The following is a 24,001-nucleotide window of genomic DNA, read 5'->3' as shown; positions in this document are numbered from 1 at the left end:
ATTTTTTTTACATTTGTTTGCATGTTATGTCTGCATGAACGACTCTTAAATTGCTATGCATCCTATATATGATCAGTTGAAGCAGGCATTGCAGTTTTGGCTCAGGTTATTTTTACATGTTTTGACTTTTTGCAGTGCACCAGAATGGGAGGTATATTGTGTTTTTGTTACAACTTCTGTCACACGTTTTTAATTTCTTAATGTAATAGCTAGTAACTTACTTCCTTTTACTTCTATTGTAGAGTCTGAAGATAACTCATGCATAGCTGAAACCAGTAATTCTGTTCAAAAAGCGGTGTGATTGAGACATTATTTAATGCTCTTTTAACCTAAGTTTATACTCCTTGGGAGTACTATACATGGTGGTACGATAAGAAAGTGATGCAAAACAGGAATGTAAAATTATATTACTTCCGCCTATTTTATGGTGTCACGTCCATCTTAAAAATGAGATTTGTCACCCTTAATGTTGAATCTGAAACAGTAAACAATTTGTAAGCTGCAGCTAACAGGCTCTCGTCTGTGCAATAGTAATGAACGGAGACCGTCCAATTACTTATCTGCCTGTTTCTGGTCCTGATATAATTGCTTCAATTTATTATGACAACAAATATTTACTTGTGTAAGAAATTAATTTACATTTATCAGGACATTACACAGCTTCTTTTGAAATAGTATACAGGAAAGTTCCTCATGCCATGTTGATAACATTTCTTGTTCTCTTTTTTTTATTTTTTGCATCTTACATCACCTGAACAATTTGCACACATTTTGGGATATAAAATGAAATGAGGGTCTAGATGGGCAGGGCAAGAAGAACATCTACAATTCTAATGAGATTTAGGTAATAATAATTCAATAAGGCATTTACATGTTCTGTTAAAAATTGCTTTATTGAGATCTGGCTGAGCCTACAATCTCAATTATCACACAATTTGTATTTAAATGCACCCAGTGCACCAAATATTTTACAACCTCCAAATTTGAAGGACAAGATGGAATATGTGCACACACTTAGGGACTAGTTCCCAGGATGGAGAAAGATTGCAGTCTTACAATAGTGACATTCTCCAACTGGCAGTTCATATCATAACATGGCACTCACATATAACTGCAATACAAACATTCATTATCCAGATAATGCCTGCTACCAAACAAGCTTCACAATTAATATACCTATTTTGCACTTATACCATTTTTATGTTTTTTCTTGGTGCTTTCTTTAAAGTAGACGTAAAAGTAAGTAAACAGATTAAACAGTAAGGTATTACAAAATTCTGTAATAAAAAGCCACACACTGTAACCCAACTATAAACTGACTTAAGCAGGGCACTCCACGTGAACAATACTTTCCATCAGAATACCAGTACCAATCCCTGATCGTGAGAGTTGATTGCAAAGTAGCAAGTTGACAGTGCTATAGACAGACAGGGAGAAAACTGTTTCAGTGCAAATAGCATATGGCACTTGGCAGGATGTTGCCTGTCATATTCTTCCACTATGTCCACAGAGCACTACAACTCAATGGCAAACTGGTCCTGGGGTTCCTCCAGAATGGGTTCCACCTCTGAAACAATATAACAAAAATTCCAAGTTCACATATTTCTAATTACACTCATTGGTAATACTGAAAGCACTTGTGAGGAATATTATAAACATGAGGATGACCAAATATGGAATGAATAAATTTACATTTAAGTATTATTTCAATTAGTAGTGACAGGAAAATATTGTAAAAATAAAAAAGCAAAAAAATACAGGTTTTTTAGTGAAATAACATGAAATTTGCAAATTTTTTAATACGATTTTGCAAAAATCTGTTACTTTCCCAATAAAAATCTTATACTGAGGATGGCAGTTTTTTAATATTTGTAAACAGTAGTTAATGAATGCTGAAATGGTTTCTAATCTCAAGGCTGACGTTCATCTTAAAAAAATAGTTCTTTTCATATGTAAAGAACTTTGACATGATGAAAATATCACCAAATCTGGCCAAAAATTCAGCACCAAATTTAGCCAAAAAACGACACATATTTTGGCAAGAAACCAATACCAAATTCAGCAAAAAACTAACAACAAATTTGACACCAACCATGGAATGTGGGGGGAGGGAGGGGCTCAAAAGCAATCTGGGGGAAAAAATCCAGCACAAAATCTGACAAAAGCCAACATCTGATTACATGCTTTTGTGTAATGAATAAGCTTTCTCTTAATGATAAATTACCCCAAAATATGATTTCATATGAAAGCAGTGAACAAAAATAGGCATAGTAGGCTAATTTACTGTTACCACCAAAATTTGCAATAACCCTAATAGCATATGTAGCTGAAGTCAAATGTTTCAGCAGATCACCAATATGTTTCTTCCAGTTCGGTTACTCATCAAAGCACACACCCAGATATATTTAATATTCTGCCTTAGTAACAGCCTTGTGTTCAAAGGCTATATTTATCAAAGGTGTTATGCCATATACTCTGTTTTCTCAAAAGTTAGTGAGAGACCATTTGCAGACAACCTCTTGAAATTTACTGAAAGACTTTATTTACAATTTCCTCAGTTAATTCTTGATTGTTGGATGTGATTACTATATCATCATCATCAGAAAAAAGAACTAGCTTTGTATCTTCATGAAGATAAGAGTGGCAAGTCATTAACATACAGGGTGATTCAAAAAGAATACAACTTCCAAAATCTGTATTTAATCAAAGAAACATGATGGAACCTTGGACAATTAATTGTTGTGCAGACATTCAAGTGACATCAACCCGATACTCAATCTCGTTACACACTTTCTGGTAGCATTTCCAGAGTAACAGTTCGGATAGCTGCAGTTACTCTTTCGTTTAAGTGGGTATTACACGACGATCTGCTGTGAACAGCACTGGTCTAGCACGACGGCCATCTAGTGGTAGAACAAGTGAAACTACAAAAATTAGCACACACATTATCAGTGCACCAGAACAGAGAGCAGTTCTAAACTGCCGTCAATCCGCGTATGCACACCAGGTAGCGATAACTCGCACATGCACAGAAGGGAGTATGGTAGTGCTTTCTGCTTGTTGTTGGCTTATTGTTAGTTGGCTAGTGGCTAATTTCAGATTTTCCGGTTGGGGATTTTCCGCATTTTTTTCAGTAAGTAGATTTTCATAAATGCAGAAAAAACTTCTTTTTTTTGCCAGCAGACTTTTTTTTATACTGGCTGTTTATAATGATAAATGGTGATTTTCGATTTGTATTGTACTGCCTTAGCTTATGAAGGTTCATGTTTGATTTGATTTCATCTGTTGCTTTATTTTAGAATGCCGGAAAGAGAAACTGGCAGTGATACATGAGAAAGTCTGTGCAGTTACGCCCAGTGCGACAGATAAGGACTGCAAAATTCTGAGTAGCACATACACAATTTCCAAACTCGGAAAAATAACACAAGGGCACCTTTAAGTACTGAGCCTTTAAAGTTTTGCAAATTGCATGGCATACATCAACAACAACTTTTGAACTGGTGGACTGTGCTATTCTGTGGCTAAAAGCCAAACACTTAAAAGATTCCCCAGTCGCCAGGAAATGTAATGTTACAACCAGTCTGCAACATAACAGGGCATGTACCGGTATTTTATTGGTGTGGTCACAAAACATATAAACATATGATTCAATTCCCACTTTCGAGAAGGTGAGAGAGCCTCCCTCATGAATGTGCCACACTTGCTAATTCCATCTTCTATCATAGACAGCAGGTTCTCGAAACAGGCTATGTCCATCCTCACAGAATTCCAAAATTCTTGCGGATCTTCAGGCTTCAGTTCTTTTACAAGCAGTGAATACATTCTCCTGTCGTCATTCCTTCTTTCCAGCCAGGGTCGAACCCAGCAATGTCTGGCTTTTCGTTTTTGTTGTCGTTCTGCCCTAATCTGAAGATTTACTGTCACTGTCCGGGTAAAATCTTCAAAAACAAGTGGGTCCTCCATGTGCAAAATGTTGTATAAATGAAAATTTAGATACACATATATCTGTGTAAACAAGTACTGTAATATAAAATTAACTGCTGAGTCTGTAATTCAGAAAAGTAATAACCCAAATAAGAGAATAACAATTACTCAATAAATGATGATAAAAGACAATTTCTTATTAAATAGGAACATTGAGCTCACAGAAATAATTTGAAGGAATGATGTTCCAATATATCATACGGTCCCCCTAGATTTTCGCACAGTAGAACGAACAACTTTATAAGAGATCAGACAGTCCTGTTTGCGTTTCGCATGTTATTACCATCTACTGCACATGTGTGCCAGGTATATCCCAAGTGGATGGTGTGATAGGTCTAAGTGAGTGAGTATGTAGTTACAGATATGCTCACTTGGGGTGCTGGTGCAGAAGTGTGTGGTTTTGGCGCATCATGTAATAGGGGCATTAGTTCCTCCATGTTAGCTGGTAGAGGTGGTCGAAACACCATATCTTTAACCTGCCCCCCCCTCCCCACTCCCGATGGGGAGGGGGGGGGGGGGGAAGAAACACCACACAGGACACTGAGGTCAGGGCTTCTTGGTGATCAGTGGTGAAGTATTCTGTCATGAGCTGCCTGGTGGCCAATCCACTGCCGTGGGTACCTTTCATTCAGATAGGCACGGACAGATAAGTGCCAATGGGTTGGTGCCCCATCCTGTTGCAATATGAATTGGCATGCTTCTTCGAGTTGAGGGAAAAGCCAATTCTGCAACATTCCCAGACAGGTACCTTCAAAGAAAAAAGGACCAAAAACTTTACTGGCTGAAATGGTGCAGAAAGCATTCACCTTAGGTGAATAACATTCATGCTGGCTTCTTTCCCATGGGTTGTCAGTGCCTCATGTACAGACACTGTGCCGACTGACTTTCCCTGATGTGTGAAATGTTGTTTCATCATTAAGCACTAGCTTTGAAATGAACCGGTCATCAGTTTCCATTTGCTCAAGGACAAACTCACAGAACTCGATTCTTTCCACCTTATCAGCTTTGGAAAAGACTTGAACCAATTGTAGACAATAAGGTTTCATTACTAATCTTTTCCTTATGACCCTCCAAATGGCTGGTTGCAGAATTTTCAGTTCTCTGCTAGCTCGGTGGGTTGATCTTCCTGGACTGCAAGCAAATGCTTTCTGAATACATCCAACATTTTCTTCACTCATGCATGGCTGTCCAGAACTTTTCCCTTTGCACGAACACCCTTTCTTTGTGAATTGTTTAGACCAACATACAATACAGTACCTATCAGGAGGTTGAACACCATACTTGGTTCACAATGCATGCTGAACAAACGTAATTGATTCACTTCTGCCATACTCAATAACACGAAAAGCTTTTGGTTGAGCAGTTGCCACCCTTGCACTAACAACATAAATGAAGGTTATGTGGCTAACAGTGCTCCTAGTGAGCAAATGAGCAACCAAATGAAACTTCAGAGCTTCCCTCAATTGACAACAGAAAGAGTGCAGCTCCACTTTTCTTCTTTGCAGAGTTCGATTTTCAAAGTTACGGTATTCTTTTTGAATCACCCTGTGTGTTAAGAATACAGGACACCATTCTTGATACCTTCCCTGTTAGAGGACTCTGCCCATTTTTACATGTTACATGTACTGTTAATTTCGACCTTCTGCATTCTTTCAGTTAGATATGAACTGAACATTTATGCACAGTCCCACCCATACAATATTTAAGCTTATCTAAAAGAATTTCATGATCCACACAGACAAAAACCTCTGCGAGATCACTAAAAATCCCAATGGGTGATATTCAGTTATTAACAACATTTAATATTTGATCAGCGAAACCATATATAGCATTTTCTGTTGAAAAGTCTTTCTGAAAACCAAACTGACATTTTGTTAGTAATTAATTTTTAAAAATATGGAAGCTAGTCTTGAATATGATCCTATTTCAAGAATTTTGAATAAAGCTGTCAGAAGTAAGATTGGGCAAGTAGTTTTCAGCATCAGACCTACATCCCTTTCTGTGCAATGGTTGAACAGTCTATCCGGAAAAGTGTCCTGTTTCAGTGAACCGCTACATACAGGGTCCCAATTATTGAACTATATGAAATCAAATCATCATAAGTTGTAAACGGTTTGCGTTAGGACATTCAAAATGCACAGTTGGCTATGGGGCACAATGGGAATTAGTATGCTTACGGTTGTTTGGTTTTGTGATCAAGCCCACTTTCATTTGGATGGGTTTGTCAATAAGCAAAATTGGTGCATTTGGGGGACTGAGAAATCGCATTTCGCAATCGAGAAGTCTCTTCACCCTCAACGGGCGACTGTGTGGTGTGCAATATCCAGTCAATGAATAAGATGATTTCACCCCCACTTTCCAAAACGACTCTTGATTTCGACAACATGTGGTTCACGCTAAACGGAGCTCTAGCCAATGAAAGCAGCTGAATGTTTGGTATTCTGGAGGAGCACTTTAGGGACCGCATTCTAGCTCTGGGGTACCCAGAGGCCACTGGCGTGGGCCTCAACTGACCACCATATTCTCCAGACCTGAACACATGAGACACCTTTTTGTGGGCTACATTAAATACAAGGTATACAGCAATAACCCCAAAACCACTGCTGAGCTGAAAACAGCCATTCAGATGATCGACAGCATCAATGTTCTGACACTTCAGCAGGTCATGCAGAATTTCACTATTCATCTGCGCCACATCATCGCCAATGATGCCAGGCATATCGAACATGTCATAACCTAAAGCAGAATATCTGTAGTGACGTTTACATATTGAATGAAGGGTAAGCACAGTGTAGTTTGTAACTAATTTATGTTTTTTTTTCATATAGTTCAATAATTGTCACCCTGTATGTGGCTGAGAATCATACTTATCTGTTGGAAACAAACTTTTAGTACTCTTTTGGAAATGCAATCAATTCCACACGAGCTGAAACAACTACTCCACCCTAAGCAGGATGTAGATCATATAAAGTAAAAAGGTGGAAAAACTGACATGTTCTACATCATTATGAACTATGGAACAAGTATTAATGTAATGTAATGTACTCTATCTGAATGTGGCTTCTTATCATCACAAACTGTTTTCGCATGAACAATATTTGTGAAGAGAAGAGACTATCTACCAATATATGCACTGACCAGGATTTCCCCCTACACCTATTCAAAAACCTACGCTACGCCAATTTTTCGCTAATTTTCTTTCATTGACTGGACTACTACACTAACAGCTCCACAGTACCTCTTTGAGGGGGGGAGGGATGTAGTACAGAGATGGGGCAGAGTGTGGTGGTGGGAACAAGTGGAAGAAGCATGAAAATAAATAAGAAAGAGGAAAAACAAGAGTTGTGATTATGAAGGCTTTCCCAGCATAATAATTGATAATATTCTTCTCGGGTGTGCAGCCAGATCATAACGTCATCTTGACACAATATTTCAGTGGTCCACCTGGCCACCATCTTCAGGCAAGAGTGCTGGTACACGATCTCACAGGAGGATTCATACAGTTCGGGTGAGATCATGTACCAGCACTCTCACCTGAAGATGGCGGCCAGGTGGACGCTGAAATATTGTGTCAAGATGACGTTATGATCCGGCTGCACACCCGAAAAGAATATTAGCAAAAACAAGAGTTGTTTATAAGACATTACCTTGGAATAATACTCAGAGTGGGTAGTGGGGGCAAAGGAAGGGAATTTATAGCAGTTGCATTAACAATGGATCTCAAGTGTGTCTGGGTCAAGGTATCCCAGACAATGATATGTTTAACTCCTGTGAATTTACTAGGAAAATTCCGACAATCTGAAAAGACAATCACTGACAAAGAACTACTGTTAATATTAATTTCATTAGAAAAAAAATATTTACAGGCATACAAGAAATGGTTTGCAGTGAGAAATCTTGTGCTATACTGTAGTGTCCTTCATACAGTTCATGCACAATTCATTGGGATAAAACTATGAGTTACAGCACACAGAGGGCTATATAAGTGGAAATTGTGACCACACTGTAGATGTGATATGAACTGAAAGAACAGTTGGCAGTATACTTTAGTATCGTTTTCCATGTGTTCCACAACACTATGCAACTTAAATCTATAGGTGAAAATGTTTAAACACTTCTTACATGAAAGCATAATTCCACCATTCATGCTACACACTGGTATGCACATAAATCTGAGATTAACACGAACCTGATTTGATGTCATTCTTAGGGACATTTGCTCCCTTGATGAGGTCACTTGGAATACTTGAGAGGTTCTTTGGTGGTGTGCGCGCCAATGGGGAGTTCCTCAGCTGCATCAGGAATGCCCTGTCATACACAATTCTTGTGCCTGAAACAAACAGCAGATAAAATAGATATGATTTTCTTTTACTCTGCATTTTCAAACTATATGAAGGGCATCATGAACTACGTGATTATCAGATGCTTTAAGAGTATTATGGCTAAAATGCAATTTAAAGGTTGGTTGGCTATTCTGGGTGAAGTAGTTTCATGTATGTGCAAAGGTGACTAAATGTATCACACAGCATGTCTCCAAAGACTTTCGCTAGATTACAAACACACTACAGTTCTAAAACTTTATTGAATCTAGAATTTCTGAAAGTAGGAACATTCAGAAGTAATCTAGTTTTAGTAAGCGACTTACTTTCCAAAAATAAGGTTCTTCGAAAATTGATGTATTGCCTGTTGGCTTCTGTCTCTGTTTCTTCAGCTGAAATCTGTTTAACAATTTTTGTGGCGTTTCATCAGCACAAGTGGCTGGCGTTATTAAAGTTTAATCCTCCATTGCTGGTGGCAGACTCTGGCACACACGTGCTGGTGAAATATGAGGGAAATAGTTGAACAAACCTTGGTCTCAGAACGTAAGACAGAAACCTACAGGCAATATGTCAGCAACTATGCATGACATCTTCAATTCATAAAGTGTTATTTCAAGATCCGGACAATTCAACATATGACTACGTTAGCCAAATTAAGATGGCGTGGTACATCTTTGATGGCATTTCCATTTTATTAGTTTCGAGAACAATTCAATCTGTGTCCTACAAAACAATATTTCGTTAAAATCAAATGACACTGCAAGTGTAATGGTGAGTACATCGATGAAACTGAACTGAAACGTGTATTACCATTTGTATTTAATATTTAAGTATTGAAGAATGTTCTGGGCTTTGTTCACTCCTGTTCTGGTTGTGAAGCAGTTGTGTACAATGTTCATCCATGATTAAAATGCAAGCACATACTGCCCACATATACATATTCATCATCAGGTTGTCACAGAGCACAAATCACCCATGAAAATCATCTGGGTTCACTGGCTATGTGTCGAAATGAATTTATAGTGTGGTGACATTTTTTACAACCAATGTGAATGTTTGATGTTATACAATGTCCGGAATTTTCTGCTGTGGGTATTTGCTCCGCTATTAAGTCAGAATCACTTCTGGCAAAGAAATTGATGTTGATGACTGTCCTCGACCTAGTTTCTAAAAACCTGTGGCAAAATAAACGCAAATCACTTTGGTTATGAGGAATGTACTCTATTGTGTTCACAAAAAATGTTGTGTACAAGTACAGTCCACAAGGACTACAGAAGCTGTTATGATTCTTGAGCCAAGTGATTCTATTGGTTTTGTTAAGGTAATTGCTTTAACACCAATATATGCAAATGCGGCATGCTTCCCATAAGTCCACACATCTATTCTGTAAAAATCAAATCCACTTTTCAAAAGCATGATGGAAACAGGACATAGGAAAGAGAAAAAAATTACAATGGAAAAGGGCTTCTAAACAGCTAGAGCACTCATTACACTTCTATTGTGCCATGAATATGAAAGATCCACAGCTGTGTTGGATGTCACACACCAATTGTACAATGTGATTTCCTATTCTATCCTGTTTATATACGTCGTTATAATCACAGGGAAGCATTGCTGTGAGAGCTGAATATTTTATTTAAAAAGTAATAATACGGTAGGTGTTGTTAATTTGTATTTATAAACAAGATTTTGCTAATCTACACAGCTTAAGTTTTTCCACAGCATTTATTAGCTGCTGTTATAAATTAGCGCAAGTGTGAAAATTTTATTGCACCTACGTGGGTAAATGAATTAAAGTAAGACGAATAAGTCAAATAAATGCAGTGGAAATTTACACACGGTTTACCTCCGGCAAAGACCTCCCCAATCTCTCTGTAGCCTAAAGTAAGAGAAATTTTCTCCTATAATTACATCATCAGTTTTCTACCAGTTCAGTCTGCGCATTAGAAAACAGCCTCCACGTGTATAATGCACTGCCTTACGAAAGGAAAGAAGTCGAAAACATCTTTCGCATACTATAAGGCGAAGGGTACGTACGCTACTACAAGTTACGCACAATAATTTCCAAACTATTTTTTTCTATTTTGAGTCCCACAATGACAAAAAGCACATTAAATTATTATTGTCGTAAAGCAACATAAGGCAACGATCAATACGAATTAATATTCTAGCGTGAGCGCTTCGGTTCGGGCCACGTGGTCGAGGCTACACCTCGAATCGCGCCATGTTTGTTCCGTTTCGTTTCGTTTATCTCTCTCTCCCTGTCTCTCTGCAAGTTTTATTTCTGTCTCCGCGCTTGTTTACCGCCCCCACCAAAAAAAGAGCATTCGAGTAATCCCAAGGTCGTTGTTTGTGTTCGTTTGCTAACTGTTCGCAGTTTACTGCTCGCCATTGCGCGAAGGTCAAAGGCAGAGAGCAGGAGCAAACGCACTTAAAGAGTATCCTGTTTATCAAGGATTTTGCACAGTCGTCCACTTAACCGAGTACCGTTTAGCACGGTATAATGTTCGCTGCATTCAGAGTATTACTACAAAGGTTTCTGTTCACAAGAAAGTACTGTAGGCTTATAGAGAGACACAACGATAGCTTGAGCCGCGAAATATTAATTTTGATTACGGTACTGAGGACTTTCGTGACTTGGAATACTGTGCAATAGCGTTTACTTCGCAAAAGTTTTTCCAATATCTTACGCCCTATGACGAGGTAACAAATCTAGTCGCTACAAATAAGGATTCTGAGAATGATCTTATATTTACTTAGATATTATATTTCACGCGGTCGGTACAGTGTAACCGAAGAATTCCATCAATCGTATGCGATCGACTGCATTGACATACGGGTTCGGCATTTAGCATCAGGTTTGTTTTTCTCCTGCTGTAGTAATACAGAATGTTCCAATCAGTGAATAGTTTTTAATGTGCGATGTTTTTGCTTTAGTTTGTATCATATGTAGTAACGAATAACTCAACAAGGCAAACTTATAAAGCAATAATTACCTTTTCTTTCTTTTTCAACGTAGGAAGGTAAAAGATATAACATCTTTTGGTGGCCTTTAACTAAGATGATCTATAAAGAAATTTCCTCTTTTACGGTGAAGTTTCAGTAAGCTCACCTACGTTTGCGCCGTCAAACTTCTTTTAGCGAAGTGCATATGATACTCTTAAAATTTCTTAAAATCAATATAAATATACTTGGATGAGCAAGAAAAAAATGGTTCAAATGGCTCTGAGCACCATGGGACTTAACATCTGTGGTCATCAGTCCCCTAGAACTTAGAACTACTTAAACCTAACTAACCTAAGGACATCACACACATCCATGCCCGAGGCAGGATTCGAACCTGCGACCGTAGCAGTCGCGCGGTACCGGACTGAGCGCCAGGAACCGCTTTTTTTCCCGTTATTGATCGTTGTGTTTGGTCGTTGCGGACGTCGTAAGACATCCGTTGAAGTTCGTTGTTGATCGATTAGCTCATTTTTTTTTTATTACAGAGGGTTGCTAACCCCGAACACGCTGAGCTACCGTGCCGGCGCTAGACCACCGCGGCCGGCGGATGAGCAAGAGCTGAAATTTCCACCACAGTCTAGTACATCCCAACCGAAAAGGGAAAACACGTGCTGTCTGTGAGATCTCAACGGCTCGTACGTGCCGTAACTCCTGCTGAAACAGCAGCACTTCAGCGACATGTACCCAAGGTCGAGTGTAGCCTCGATTGGGCACGATTCCGCAGAATCGCACTGTATCCGCACTGTCACACGTGTCTACTGTTTTACTACTGTCCCTCCGCTGACGGTAATAATGGAAACACGGATTACCAATTAGTGTTTGCGTTATCGTAGGCACAACAGTGACATAAATGAAATTTTCCTCTATGTCGAGTGGAAAATTCATGGCGTATTATATGAGGAACGTATTCAATTACACCCTTCGAATAAGCACTTAGACGGTTGACAAAAGTGTCGACGCGAAACAAGGAGTACACGACACATTGTGACTAACTATCGATGAGCAAAACGCCGCTACCACGTAATGCAACGATTGTTTCAAACGTTGTACGAACTGATTTTATTAGAAACTTTATTTTGGAAAACTCGTAACTGAATCAGTGATGATTCAAATACAGTAATAAGTTACTGTGCCGCGCAGGATTAGCCGCGCGGTCCAAGGCGCTGCAGTTGTGGACTGTGCGGCTGGTCCCGGCGGAGGTTCGAGTCCTCCCGCGGACATGGGCGTGTGTGTTTGTCCTTAGGATAATTTAGGTTAAGTAGTGTGTAAGCTTAGGGACTGATAACCTTAGCAGTTAAGTCCCATAAGATTTCACACACATTTGACCAAGTTACTGCACAAGTTACATGTTTCGAGCTTAGTACGATGTGTTTCAGAAATTATTCCCATTTTCGAGTGCTGCGCGAGTTGTAATTTTCTGGTGTTAATATCAGCGAGTACGTTGTTTGCGCGAAAAAGGAGACAAGTATCTGTATATCTAGACACTCGTGAACTTCTCAAACGAGTTGTAGCCTACTACCCAGCAAGCTGCGTATGTGGTGCTGTAATTTATTATTTAAGGCATAACATTTCCATAATTCTATTCTAAAGATGGCATACCGAATAAATTTTTTCAATTCAGTTTTATTTAGTACTACCAGTGAGACAGATTCTTGACGATTTCTTGACCATAATAATGCTGTCATTGTCGATTGGTTATGTACAAAGACTACTTTTAAGCTGATTAGGAACAAGAGCGCTGGTCTTCTGTTTGTGTGCTTTCTGGCTGTTTATGAACCTACCGCCCACCAGTGGGCGTTCTAGCTTTTATGATGGACGATGGGCCGTTAAAGATATTTTCATTAGGGTTTCATAAAATACTGACGAAGTACTTGGTACGGTAAGTAATAATAATAATAATAATAATAATAATTATTATTATTATTATTATTATTATTATTATTATTATTATTATTATTATTTGCTTTACTTGCTGCAACTATGCTTTATAAATTTTGTAACACGAAGTTACTTTCTTACTTTATAAGTCATTATTACTCTAGAACTGATGGGCAGTTAAAAATTTTACTGCTAACAAAAACACAAAGGTAGGCGACAGGCAAGAAAGGTTGACTACAGCTGATGTAAACGTTTAGGTGCGTCCACATTGCTCGTGTGCTTGTGAGACTCGCGAGCAGAGCCGTGCATCGCGCCACATTTAAGGTGGATTTCCACTTGCTGGAACGTCACCGTCACGTAATCGTCAAGGGTCAGAGGAATTCCTGAGCATTCATACTTCACGGCACGTCAACATCGAATGAACGTCGTGACTTTTTCATAAAATACCCACCAGAGGCACTATTTCGTAGTTCATAGTAGACCGTAATAAAATGTCGAAATTTAGTTTAAAGCAGCTCGCAATGATTGCCATTGCACTCAATGACGAGGGACAGGAACAAAGAGCAATAAGAGTCTGAGTTTTAAAAAATGTTAAAAAATCGAGACTGTGAAGGGGAATTCCACACTTTTTACAAGGGCCTGGAAGATTAGGAGTTATTGTTCTATAAATATTTCAGAACGTATAAACAACGGTTTTTTTTACCTATTAAACATGATACAAAAAAATTACGAAGAGAAATGAAAGAATTAGGCGTTCAGTATTATCATGGCAGAAGCTGATGGTTTGGCTAAGGTATGTCTACATGGACCGTTTTGCTGAACCAAACAAAACAAATATGGGGGTGTCACTTGCCGGCAGTAACTGAGAAATATCACGTGACTCCGTGAATGGCTCGTCGAAACATTCTTCCCGAGAAACGTTGACGTGACGTGTCAATGACGTTCCGTTGACGGTGTGCGTGAATGCCGTAATTTGAACTACAGAGGAGAATCTTTTGAAGTGACGGTGACGTTCCATCAAGTGTGGATCCACCTTTACTCGCCAAGGAGCGCCTGGGGCCCACCACTCCATTCTGCTGCCCGCACCGGGTGGAGTCGAGCTCAGTTGTACCGGGAGCAGACAGCGCGAACGAGTCCCTATGAGCGTTAGAGACCCACGGCTCTTTCGGGTACCCGGCCAAGGCCGAGTGTCGAAGGGGTCGGTGCAACAAGGAAACGGACAGCAGAAACAAAGCGGGAATGACGGGCCACACGCGAGCGTAATAGCTTTGTGAATCGCTTGCGCTCCTCTGGGAATCGCGAGGGTTCGATATGCTAGGAAGAGGCTGTTATCGAGCCTATGTAAAGAAAAATAACGCGTAATGTAAAATAAAGGGTGTAACACAGTAATAAGTAATACAATAATGAACACAGTACATGGAACTCTTTATTGGTTTATACAGTTCGTCCTTTCTTCTGCTTTCTGAGCTCTTTTATGAAACTTGATCTCAAATTTTGCAGTTAAGTTGTCGTTACACTTTGCTCCCCAGTTGTGTATCTTCTAGGAATGTTTCAACACTCACTTCGTACACCGTACTTTTTATATAATTCTTCATGTACAGTTCCTGGGTGATTTTTCACAAAAAAGGTCTTTTTTGGTACAATTTTGTAAGTTTACGATGTGGTCTACTCCTTCATGATAATGAAAGCAACTAGAAATTGCTGTGATGTGCAGGAAAACTAGTGGACGCTGTTGCAAGACTTGAATAACTGCAAAGCTTCTCCTAATAAGTCAGTTCAGTAGTAATGGCTAACCTTCGGCGCCAACAAAATACATTGTCTTGGAGAAGTGTGTAACAATGTGCACAAGAGATCTGTGGTCATTCATCAAATGGGCAGGAGAATGCTTTCTAGATCTTGCACACACTGCCACAAATAGAAGCACAGTAACCCACTGCAAGTGCAAGAGATGTGCTTCTTCATCTCACCAACAATTTCTCGCAATGAAAAAGAAACAGCAAACGAATACCGTGTGCCGTGGTACCCCAAATGCTGCAGGATATGGAGGATGGTGCGAGCGTATGTACAACTTTAACATAAGCGTAAACTAAAGGGTGTTATTTTTCTCTTATGAAGCACTGAATATCGTCAGAGTTGCTGTGCGAAAATCGGGTCCTGCTTGTTTTACAGTCCCTGTTGTTGGAGAAAAGTGCTGCAAATGTACGGGACGAAAGTAACTAACAAAAGCAGGTTAGGGATATTTACAAGCCACTTCTTGAACGTTACGTTCGTTACCGATCGGAGGCAAATGTGAAAAAGTCCCTAGAGAACTGATGTCGCTATACAATAACTACTCCTTCAGCATTGTTCTATGCCACACCCCCTTGAGGAAAAATGGGTTGCAGGAATACTGTCGTAATGTTCACCCATCGTTGGAATCAACGAAACATGCCGTAACTTATTTAAAAAGGAATGAACACGTGCAGGACTCACGGTTGCAGTCTACCGTGAAGCAGCACGATGAGGCTCGCTGGAAAGCTTCTTGTTTCATGCAGAAATCCGTCTTTATGCATCATGAACAAATTGCTGAAGTTTTACGTGAATTCGGAAACTGGGAATTGACGATTTATTTTCTCGAAGCATTTCAAGGGAATACCAAGATTGTGGAAGCTGACAGTGATTCGATGCTGCAGTTCCTTGTGCCACGGGTGTACCAGCTACAGGACCACTGTGTTGAGGACAGTAAGGTAAGCACTCCCGAATATGCAACGCCGCGTCTATAAATGAAATTTATATTTTGGTTACATATTTTAAACACTGGATAGAGATTGTGTTTAAAGAAGACGATGTGCCTCAATATTGTCAAACATATGCCGCGAACCAGCAGTGCTGAAAGCAGGAGCCTGAAACCTCCTAAGCGAAAAAATGGAAATAAAGTGAATGAATTTGTTTGCATTATTTCTGGCACTACAGGTGCGTCATCTAAAGCAACTATTGTTAACTGAGAGAGAGGAAGTTTATGCCCCTGCACGCTCCATATGAGCTGACCTACGAGGTAACTGCGATGGTAAGTAAATATTTTATCAGTACTGACGCCCTGATCATGTATTTGCGAAAAGACGGAAATTTATGTGAACAATGCACCAAATTTATTAACTCTAAGCGATATAACATATTTGTCCTCCATGCTGATATGATGTATTATGTGCAAAACATCGTACAGAGAACGAAGCCTCACCATCGGCGCCTTCAAATCGTGTTAAGTGTGTGCAATGTGAGAACAGTTCTGCCGTAATATATCCTTTTAACTTCAGTGTGTGCCTACAAAAACTTTGAAATACTTGCCATTTCCTTGTACAGTATTCCACAAATTCAGTAACTGGTAGCGGGACCTTTAACCCTTAACTACTATGGATTGTCTCTCAGACCGCTAGTTTTTTGTCTTGTGATACTTCACGCACCGCTGGCAAGCTACACGTGCCAGAAATCTGGCAGCGTTGTTGCAATTTGTTTTCTTATTTTTGGGCCTTGAGACGTCTCATAGACGTACCATAGTGTTTGTGCACCGTATTTTTGTTGAACGTTATCGTTTCTTCGTGGTGAGGAAAGCTAGAGCTTCTATGCAAAGTTTTCTATGCGAAACTGATGTGGGTGTCCAAGAAAGCCTCGGTGAATTCTCATATGAAGACTTTGACGACAGTGATAATGAACCCGATTTCGAATATTTAGTGATCACGATGCTAATTAGTAGAAGGAAACGGATAGTGATGATGTGACATCTGATGACGATAGAGAAGCGTACTTCTTCTGTAAGAACAGAAATATGTTTTCCATGGAGGAAACAGAAGCCGGTAACTAACGTAAGAACAAGGCAACCCATTATCGTCTTTACCTGCCTGGACCGCTACACATTCCGAAAGGTCTCTGACAAAACTTGCTGTTCTGCAGATAAGAGTCTCAAATACAGAAACAATTTTTTGAAAAACGAAAAACATGAGCCTTTTGTTGTCCTTGTACGAAGTGGAAAACAAGATGTCCGTGCCAACAGTGTGGTGTTTCGATTTGGCTGGAGAATTGTAAGAGTGTCTCCGAGAAATGCATGCAGACTGAAAGCAATTAAAATTTTATTCAAGGCCTCAGAAGTAAACATAAGGCAATTACATTCGTCTTCATTTTTGAAATAAATTTTTGACAAAATTTCTTTCTTGATGGAATAATCGCCCAAGGCTGAAACGATGAGTAGTAGAGTCAAAGCAGATTCCAAATACAATTTGCCACACCTGAAATTTGTTTTTCCATAGTTACGTTGCGAATATGCAGTAACATCTTCCTGACGATAATCTAAGAGCGACTAGAGAGGTAACTATGCCCTGCATTTTAGTAGTGCATAAAATAAACTGCAAATTTTGCTGTGTTTTAGTTTTAAAAGTGTTTTAAATTCTGCATTGTTTAGAAAATGCAAATCTCCATAAAGTCTGTTTCCAAGAAGTGTAACGAACAACAGGAAATCATGGTAACATATATATAGCAAAACAGTGGTTTTATACATAAAAAAATTAAAAAGCGGTCTGAGAGAAAACGCTCTATAGTAATTGTGTTCCTGTCAACATCCATAGTAGCCAAGGGTTAATAAAATTAACGGCATCGTAAAGGTGCGTCCACACTACTCCTGTGGCTCGTGTACTTGAGAGGCTTGCGAGCCTTACGAGTAATATGGACGGAGGTAGGCTCTCAGGGATCGCCGCGAAACAGGCTTACGATCCGCCCCAGCGTATGGCTTGCCTGGCTCCGGCTGTTGTCGGTACATCAAAGGGATGCGCGGCGAGCTGCGCGAGTGGTGTGGACGACAACTTGGGCATTGACCAGTTGGCTCTCTGCACTCGTGCAGCTTGGTCTTGGAATTATTCATTTTCTGTATTGTTGACATTGGTTTTTCTTTTAAAATGGATTGGACCGACGATTTCATTATTAATTTTATAAATATTTATGAACAACATCCTGTGTTGTGGGATGCCACAAACTCCCATTAAAAAATAAAATCCAAAAAAGTGAAGCGTGGTATTCCATCGCGACAGAACTTTGCGTGGATGTGGCCGAATTAAAAAAGAAAATGACCAGCTTATTAGCCACTTACAGGAAAGTCCGTCAGAAGAAAAATGAGCCTGGGAAGTCTGGCGCTGTGGTCGAAGAGCGCTCCAAATTGGTTCGCTTACAAAGCGTTCTAATTTCTGCACTGCAAATATCAGCCGCGAAAGACAATCAACACAGACGTAAGTAAAAAATAGTTATTTTGTGAAAAGAATAAAAAAAATTATTCACAAACTTAATGGGGTTCGTTACCTGTTAGTTTGTCTTCCACAGCTACGTTACTTTTTTGTCTTCCTCAGTTTACATTTTGGACCCTGTTTATTTGTTATTTTTAATTTTTTTTGTTTTATTCCCTGATATATAATTAACTTACATTTAGAAACTCCGAGCTGCCAGTAAGAGATACACAAACTTCCGGAACAACATTTCATTATTACTTGCTTGGAGACTAAATAAAAAGTTGAGGCTGGAGTAGAATCGCCAGTTACTAAATATCTGAGCGTTAAGTGCCAACCGCTCAATAATCGGTACAGGTTTCCAAAGTTTGCTGTCAGCCTTTGCTATCTTCGTTCCAGCCAAATTCATAAAATATTGAAAATCAGATGCGGACAAGAGGCAAAAGTCTTGAAATGTACGTTTCCAACAAGCAAGTCGTCTATCAAATCCACTCCCACTTTATCTTTTTCTGCTTCAGAAAACTGTGGTCATCCACCACCTGCGTTTGCTTAGGGCATGGTTACGTCTTCTTGTATCTTGTTCCTGAGCTAACAGGCGTATCACCACTTGCTATAACCACTTCCTCCATTTTTAAATTAGGAAGCTGGCACTGGATACGGCTACGAGTACAGCACTTGTAGTGTGGACACGCCTTTTATCCAAACATGGTGGTCCACAGAAATTTATCCACGACGGGTGGCAAGACAGCAATACATCTATTTTTTATATAAATGACGGAACTCATCGGTTTTGAGATGTGTCATACCACATGAACTAAATTTTATAGATGACACAAAGGACTTATTACGGCCGAGACAATTTATGGTTATCCACGGTATCTAGAGATTCTGTAATGAATATAAGCTCTTTACACCAGACTCCAGGGGGGCAGAGGGCAAGTGGCCCCTCCCCCTGGAGGACGCCTATGGCTGTAACATACAATCTACAAAAAATTGCTGCTCCCATCAGTAAGATCCAAAGAAGCCGGTAACAGAGAAAAGGCAATGAATTAACCGTAACTCGTGGCCAAAGTCAAATCTTGTTTGTGGGATGTTTACTGACTGATGATGAAACAATACTGCAAATTGAATAATACGCTGTACACGTTCTTCGCTACAGTCCAACCATATGAAACTAACCGTCTGAACAGTTAATATTTGGTGCTTACGTACTATCTTAGTTTTCTACATAACGAGCGCAAACATTCCAACGTCGCACATTACTGATGTCGATTCAACCATTACAGTACACAGCTTTCATTCTGCTACGGAATTTAATTCGAGGCTCATTTTCTGCTTTTAGAAACTCCGTTACAGCACGCTGTTTAAGCACCGACATAATACACATCGCCACGTCATACGCCAAGGTTATTCTATCCGCTACAATTCGGAGCGCTCTAGCGGCAGGTGTTGCAACTTGCGTCGGCGAAGCGGGAAAGTAAAATCGACTGCGTAAAATGCATGACAAGTAATACCTCAACCGACCGATATTGAGAAAAGAATTAAAAAAATTCTGAGGAGTTACTTTTCAGCACTCCCTCTAACTTTAAACTGGCACACATATAGGCTATAATACCAGTATTCGATTTCCATGAGGAGCAATGTCTGCAGCCGCTGAAGTGCCTGGCACGGATAGAAACAGAAAAAATTCTATACAAAAAGGATTTACATAAATATATTCTTTTTTTTTCAAAATTCATCTGCAAATACGCGCATGATCAAATCCAACGGTAGTGGTAATAATAAATATGTAACCTCCATGACGCGCCTCACAGTGTCCCAGGAGTACAGACACACCTGTAACCACCTAAGTATTGATGCAATAGCAGAAGTAAATACTCTTCCTCCACACGATGCAACAGCAGGGGACAGAATTAAACTGCCGGGTGAATAAGTATCCACAGGTCGGATCACGCAGTCACGTGACGCTGCTATAAATCGACAAAGCTCCCTTCCACTTCTCTCGCGCTCCCACAGCTGTTTGCAGTCACGCAACACAATAGCAACAACGCCGTGAGAAACTATACAATCATGTGGGCGAGCTATATGTCGCTTCACAACTTTAGTCGCCATACGACATGTTTCAAGAACCTGACCCACTGTCTTCAGATGGAAATTTTAGCGTTTCATATCGCTTGTAGCGCATGTGTACTAATGGCAGCTACGCACCTTTAGTCCAAATAGAATTGTAAATAAGTGTTATCAGTATAGAAATTTTATTATTTACACTTCAGATTTTTTACCATAAACTTTGACAAAAACTGCGAAACGAACAAAAACACACGTAATATCTTGCCGCTTGAGATATTGAGTTACTACTGATGTAATACACTGATACTTTCATCTCCAGGCGACAATGTAGCCCGTAAGGAAAATGTGTGTGAACATATAAAAGACTGACCGATTCTGTTTCCTTTATAATTATTGTGAACAGACACCAAGAACTAATGAAAACAACGATACATAAATATTATCGCCAAGCAAGTGATGTCCCTCCTTAACTCTTGGCCATGTATTTACTCTTTTATCACAGGAACGAAATGCAGAACAAACTATAGATATATACACATTAATCCGCCAGCCACGTGTTGCATCGACACTAAATCATGTGCTAAATCGCCAAGCAATTGGTTTCCCTCCTTAATCTTCGATCACGCATTAAATTACACTTTTATTACAAGAACTAAATTCAGAACTAAGTACAGATACTGGCACATACACATTAATCCGCCAGCCACGTGTTGCGTCGAGGCTATATCTTGTACAGCGAGCGCTGTTCACAGTAACCGGTAATTCGAAAAATTAGAAAATCGCATGTACTTTCATCCATCAATGCAACTGTACAGTTTTCATAACACGTTAGAACAAAAAAGTACTTTTCCATTGTCTACCATAAACTGGAGTACATGTTTCGAATACGTTATCTCTTTTGAGAGTGAGTAACAATACTAGAACGAATTTAAGAATCCGAACGCGAGAAGTAGGCTATTGGTCAACAACATTAAACCGCAGAGAAAAATAACCGGGGCATCGTAGTAATTATACTCCATCCAACCGGTAAAGAATGATTTCGGTGTCTTATCACGTTTGGACAAAGCTTTTAAGATGTATACACACAAATCTCTGAGTACTAACTGAGCTGTCTTTGCCTGGCGATAGATTAGAGAGATGCAAGTAAACCGTGCAAGCTATGAAATGCTGGCTTTTGTTCTGCTGTTCAGAGTTTCACCGACGCTTAAACCTTCAGCAGCCAGCAAATCTAGGTGTGATAAGTTCTGGATGTAGTACTTACGAAACTGGAGGCACTATTATCACTGAAGATTTCCAGCAAAACAGTTCGAGGAGGGAGAGGTGAGGTAAGGAGGTGTCAGCAGAAGCAATGATTGTGCGAGCTAGTGACTAGTAATCTGATGACCGGTTATGAAATATCTTACCACCAGGTGTAGTCGAGTACAGCGTTCCTCCTGGAGTGGACGAGTAGTCTGCGGGCAGCTGAGATGCGTCGTTTATAACGACTCTCCTCGAAGGGATGCTCTGGCACTGCGTCGCTTGTCTGGCCACGGGGGACGCGGACATCTTATGAGGGGGAAGGGCTAAGGCGCAGGATGGCTACAGCGCGTCTTGCGATCTCTGCTGCTTGCTCTCGTCGGCGTACACAACTCCACTGACTGTTGGGCCTCGATCTTTTTAGCAGCGTCTCCCGCCGAGGACGCACCACTGGCAACACCGCAAAGGCTCCGCAGGGCGAGAGGGGGGGACACAAGGCTGTTACCGCCGTGATCTCCACTGAGGCTGCTGCGAGAACAGATCGGTCGGTATCGACTGTACGCTGGGCTCTCGCGACACGGATCAACCCCACAGCTCGGCGTGTAACTGTCTAGCTGTGCGCACGCTCGGCAGCCGTTTTATCAATAAACGAGGAGCTAGCCAGTTTGTAACTGCGTAGTTTGCGCGCCAGTCGCCAAGGTCGCCACGAGCGTCCGTTCCTCGGCGGCGCTCGGCTTCCCTCGGAACCTGTCGCTGCCACGCCTGCCTTTTCTTTACGTGGCGCGCTGGAGTGTTAACAGCGGGCGGCATAGGGGAAGTGGCATTGGGCACCTTTCTGCTCTGCTCCACCTCCACCCACACTGCCTTCCCCTCCTGTTTAGCTCGACAGGCAAGCTACCTACCACTTCCGCCCTCCCTAGCTTCTCTTCGTAAATTTACTGAACGAGGTTCAATAATCATAGAGGACGTGCGAAATTCCGCTAGTAGTCTATTATGGAGACAATTCCTACATTTTTGGACTCGTCCTCTTCTGTACTCGAGTCTAGCGCTTCTCTGTTCTGATCTTTCTCACTTCCTACATTCAGTTTTCCTGCCGTCACCTCTCTACGATTTATGATGTAGCTGAGATTTGAAACAAATCTTTTAGAGACAGAATATTAGATCGAAGAATGTAAGGGAGAAGATTTTGACAATGACGAAATGTTACGGCTTAGAAGTTCGATATCTTGACTCTTGTGTTTAATAAGCTTTAGTTTAATAAGCTTTAGTAGAACAGACCAAACAGCGAGGTCATCGGTCTCATCGGACTAGGTAGGAAGTCGGCCGTGCCTTTTCCCGGCATTTACCCGAACCGATTTAGGGAAATCACGGAAAACCTAAATCGGGATGGCCGGACGCGGGATTGAACCGTCGTCCTCCCGAATGGGAGTCCAGTGTGCTAACCACTGCGCTACCTCCTCGAAGCATTCAGATTTAGAAAATGATATAGGACGTCGAATGAATTAAGTAAGGAATTTGTACAAGTTAATGATTTTTGGTGGAGCAAATCCGTAAGGAATGCCGTTGAATAATGAATGATAACTGCTCAAAAAATGTTTTGCAGAACATGCAATGTATGCGGACGTGTTTGGGCTTAGATTAAAGGACGTAAGGAATGGAACAATAAGCATTACGAAACTAAAACAAAGAAAGCTTAAATGTGAAATACAAGCAAAACAGTACCCATAATAAACGTAGTCTGTTTGAAAGTGGGCGTGTTTGCACAAATATGAAATCAAACACTACTGCTGACGAGGGAAACTCCCTATCGCACCCCTCAAATTTAGTGGTAATTTGGTCCACTGGATAGCCCGCCAAAAACTGAATGCAGATCAAGCATGAAAACAGGAAGAAAGTGTACTGAACTGTGGAAAAAACAGTGAACGGTTCACATTCATATGTGCAATACCGATGGACATTAATGAGCGTCGTGTTGTGGTTGTATAGTCACGGTGTCTAACAGGGGGAGGGGGGGGAGGGGGTGAGAGCTTAATCTCCCTCGTGTCCATTATCTTTTTTTTTTTTCACAAAATTACGAACTGTCCGTCCAGTCTTTGACGTGTCTGTTCGCTGTATGTCGTGGTTTATTGTCACTTTGTAACAGTGTCGTGTAACGAAGGGGCCTCCAGGCGTACGTACCTCGTATTTGTTCCACACAGGTACCAAATATTATGCCTCTTGCGTTCCGTTTTGGAAGTTTTGAGTCTTGAATTCCTTCGTTGTAAC

The 24,001-nt window shown here is 40.4% G+C and overlaps 1 protein-coding gene across 1 annotated transcript; it reads right to left on the bottom strand.

Moving 5' to 3' along the window:
• Positions 1 to 874: 874 nt before the first annotated feature.
• Positions 875 to 22,410, bottom strand: LOC126236129 (eukaryotic translation initiation factor 4E-binding protein). Its single transcript, XM_049945206.1, has 3 exons — positions 21,904 to 22,410; positions 8,174 to 8,314; positions 875 to 1,567 (listed from the first exon to the last, which is right to left on the bottom strand). The coding sequence occupies exons 1-3, from the start codon at positions 22,043 to 22,045 to the stop codon at positions 1,515 to 1,517; spliced, it is 336 nt and encodes a 111-aa protein (XP_049801163.1). The 5' UTR covers positions 22,046 to 22,410; the 3' UTR covers positions 875 to 1,514.
• Positions 22,411 to 24,001: the final 1,591 nt, after the last annotated feature.

Source organism: Schistocerca nitens, chromosome 2, assembly GCF_023898315.1.
Source record: "Schistocerca nitens isolate TAMUIC-IGC-003100 chromosome 2, iqSchNite1.1, whole genome shotgun sequence".
NCBI lineage: Eukaryota > Metazoa > Arthropoda > Insecta > Orthoptera > Acrididae > Schistocerca > Schistocerca nitens.
This window is presented reverse-complemented; position numbering and strand designations above follow the sequence as displayed.

Bases quoted from the DNA above. Each gene is read 5' to 3' on its own strand.
- LOC126236129 (XM_049945206.1), bottom strand. From the start codon at position 22,045: ATGTCCGCGTCCCCCGTGGCCAGACAAGCGACGCAGTGCCAGAGCATC. The intron at 8,315-21,903 runs GTAAGATATTTC...TGTTTGTTTCAG, and splicing joins GTACTCGACTACACCTGGTG to GCACAAGAATTGTGTATGAC. The intron at 1,568-8,173 runs GTTCGTGTTAAT...ATATTGTTTCAG, and splicing joins TAAGAATGACATCAAATCAG to AGGTGGAACCCATTCTGGAG.